At 36.2% G+C, this 3,251-nt stretch overlaps 1 protein-coding gene across 1 annotated transcript; it reads left to right on the top strand.

Moving 5' to 3' along the window:
• The first annotated feature begins 315 nt into the window (after positions 1-315).
• Positions 316-1,455, top strand: LOC111891307 (uncharacterized). Its single transcript, XM_023887369.2, has 2 exons — positions 316-919; positions 992-1,455. Exons 1-2 carry the CDS (start codon positions 316-318, stop codon positions 1,453-1,455), a joined length of 1,068 nt encoding a protein of 355 aa, XP_023743137.2.
• The last annotated feature ends 1,796 nt before the right edge of the window (positions 1,456-3,251 follow it).

Below are 3,251 nucleotides of genomic sequence, written 5' to 3'. Positions count from 1 at the left end.
CTTGGGATTTATGATATGTTTTTTGGTACTTGAAATTTATGTTATATTTTTTTGGTACTTGAAATTTATGTTATATTTTTTTGGTACTTGAGATTTATGTTATTATCTTATGTTATATTATTATCTTATGTTATTATTATTATCTTATGTTATTATCTTATGTTATATTATTATCTTATGTTATTATATGTTTTCTTGATTAATAGGTTTGTAATGGATCACGACAAAAAGATACTACTCATAATTCTTATGTATTTGTACGTCCGCTACTTTTGGAAGAGGGGTGTCAAACGAGTGCGGGACAACGATTCGGAAATGACAGGACATGAATTTACGTTAGAGTTACTTCACCGTAATCCTCTACAATGTCTTGAAGTGCTACGCATGTCTCGTGAATCATTTGTCCGGCTATGTGCTCATTTTAGAGTAAACTACGCGTTAAAGGATAGCAAACATGTGTCGGTTGAGGAGAAGATGGCTATGTTTTTGATGATGATCGGTCATAACCAACGTTATGTGATTATCAAGCGGAGATTTCAACACTCAAAGCAAACAATTCATAAGTTTTTTCATGAAGTGTTGGACAAAATGTTGCTTTTCGCACATGACATTATAGTACCAACATCTTTTAATCCGAATCCAAACATTCCGGGACATAATAGGAGGCTACGGCGGGTGTTAAAGGGAGCAGTTGGTGCACTTGATGGCACTTTGATACATGCTGTTGTCCCTGCAAACAAACAGGATTTATATAGAAGTAGGGGAAAAGGCGATTGTTACCAAAACGTATTGGCAATATGTGACTTTAACATGATGTTTACGTTTGTTGTTGCCGGTTGGGAAGGGATAGCACACGATTCTAGAATTTTATCAGAAGCATTAGCAAATCCACATGCACCATTCCCGCTTCCACCTCCAGGTAAATTTATGGTTATTTAAATAGTTTTATCTTTATTTGAAAATAAATGACTTTTTTTTTGTTTTTTTACAGATAAATATTATCTTTGTGATGCCGCCTATGCAAACATTCGAGGTTTTATGGCACCGTACCGTAATGTTAGGTATTGGCTTGGAGATTTCCGTCGAAGACGTGCATTAACGAATAAAGAAAAATTTAACCATGGACACGCAAAACTTCGGAATGTCATTGAGCGTGCTTTTGGTGTCTTGAAAGCACGATTCCCTATACTGAAGAGGATGGCACCATTCTCGTTGGTTACACAACGAAACATTACCCTAGCATGTTTTGCGCTTCATAATTTTATAAGAAGAGAGAGACTACGTGATGAGTTTTTTGCACGATATGATGAACCAAATGTCTCGGTTCGGAATAACAATACGGTCGTTGATAATGATGAAGATGAGATTCCAACACATGGTACTGCTGCGGACCGTGAATATATGAGCCAGTTACGGGATGAAATTGCCGAACAATTGATGCAAAATATGGAATGAAAATTATTAAAGTTTGGTTGTATGAATTTTATTTAAAAATGTTATTTTAAGACTAATTTCGTTGTTTGAATTTTATTTCAATGTTTTAAGACTACAATTATTAAATTTTTGGTATTAACAAACTATTTTTCGGTTTATTAAATTACTTTATTTTAAATTTTTTAATATCTGCAGCAGTCTGCAGACGTTAAAAAAACAAACATGCTTCTCATTACAGTCTGCAGCACTTTGGTCCACCTCTTCTGCTGCAGAGGGCTGCAGAGGTGGTCCGCAGACTTCAGACAGATTCACTTCGGAAAAACAAATAGCACCTAAGCTTTCGGGCTTACAGTTTCAGTGTATTGTTTCAGGTACATCAGGGGACCGCGGCAAGGCGAAGGCATGATTGTACAACTCAGCATATTATGTTAATGTTTCTGGGAATACCCTGATAAATAATATTTTGAAAACAAAGTTGTAATGTTTTGATGAACTTGACATGTTTTAAAAGTTTAAATTGGTTTGAAATTTTTAGGTGTTACATGGTGGGAGTGATGACTTGAGAGTGTTGGGGTATAGTGATGCCAACTTTCAAACCGACATAGATAATTTCTGCTCCCAATCGGTCTGGGTGTTTTCCCTGAATGGTGGAGCGATTACTTGGAAAAGTTCCAAGTAGGAGACTGTAGTTGATTCAACATGCGAATCAGAGTACATAGCAGCAAGCGAAGCGACAAAAGAGACGATATGGCTGAAGAAGTTCATCGGAGATCTTGGAGTTGTACCAGCTATAAAGGAGCCTGTGGAGATTTTTTGTGACAACGATAGTGCGGTTGCCTTAGCCAAGGAACCAATGGATCATGACAGGTCTAGACACATTGACAGGAAATATCACTTCATAAGACACAAGATAGAAGAAGGACTCCTCGTGGAAAAGAGGGTATTATTAGATGAAAACCCGACAGATCCCCTCACGAAGGGACTGAGTAGGGTTAAGCATTTACAACATGCGAGGCACATTGGGCTGAGGGATGATATTAGTTTTAATGATTAGATAGCTTTCACAACGTGTAATAGTTGAAATGTAATTGACACTTGATGCTTAAATAAAAGCTGCTTTTTATTTACTAGTATGGTACTGTCTTGTGTCAATCATTTACTATTGTTTCATTTTTCGCGTTTTGACTTCCAGAATAATTATATTATTCAAACTATCCATAGTCTATCATACGTTGAAAGTAGGTATTGAAGCGAGACTGTCATGATTTTGGCTTGTAGATTGTCAGAAATGGTTAGACATTGCTATGACATTCATGAGTATTAATAAGGTCTGAGTATTGGATTTAACCCACGCTCACGTGTATCACTTCATGGAATTTATCTCGAGTGATCGTGAGATGATAATATCATATAATCTTCAAACCTAGATATATGAGTTGTTAACTATGTGTTGGTCGTACATTGATAGTACGAAAATGCATCGGTAACTCGATGTTATAAAACGTGTTGTTGTGTATGGTTCAGTAAATAGTTAGTACAAGCATATATTGTCAAAGTTTATCTGTTCCTTTTATTCCTTGGTGGATTAAAAGTGAAATCTTGGGCCCCTCGATGATTTTTTTTGACTTATGTGTCGGGCCCGGTCAGAACTAAATTGATGTGTTCGATTAAGTTCTATGTCAAACGAATCATAAATCGGGAACAAAAAATTGCTGGACAATAAGATTGACTGTGTTCCATGTGTTTGTATGGCCGATATCTTGAGAACAGATGATTCTCTAATCACTTATCTAAAATGGTACGTCTAAGTTCGACAA

Source organism: Lactuca sativa, chromosome 3 (assembly GCF_002870075.4).
Source record: "Lactuca sativa cultivar Salinas chromosome 3, Lsat_Salinas_v11, whole genome shotgun sequence".
Lineage (NCBI taxonomy): Eukaryota > Viridiplantae > Streptophyta > Magnoliopsida > Asterales > Asteraceae > Lactuca > Lactuca sativa.
Note: the sequence above shows the minus strand (reverse complement) of the source record. Positions and strands in the feature narration are given on the sequence as shown.

What these genes read in the sequence shown, in the direction of transcription:
- LOC111891307 (XM_023887369.2), top strand. Translation starts at nt 316, where the DNA reads ATGACAGGACATGAATTTACGTTAGAGTTACTTCACCGTAATCCTCTA. An exon ending in ATTCCCGCTTCCACCTCCAG is followed by an intron (nt 920 to 991) that starts GTAAATTTATGG and finishes GTTTTTTTACAG; the next exon opens with ATAAATATTATCTTTGTGAT.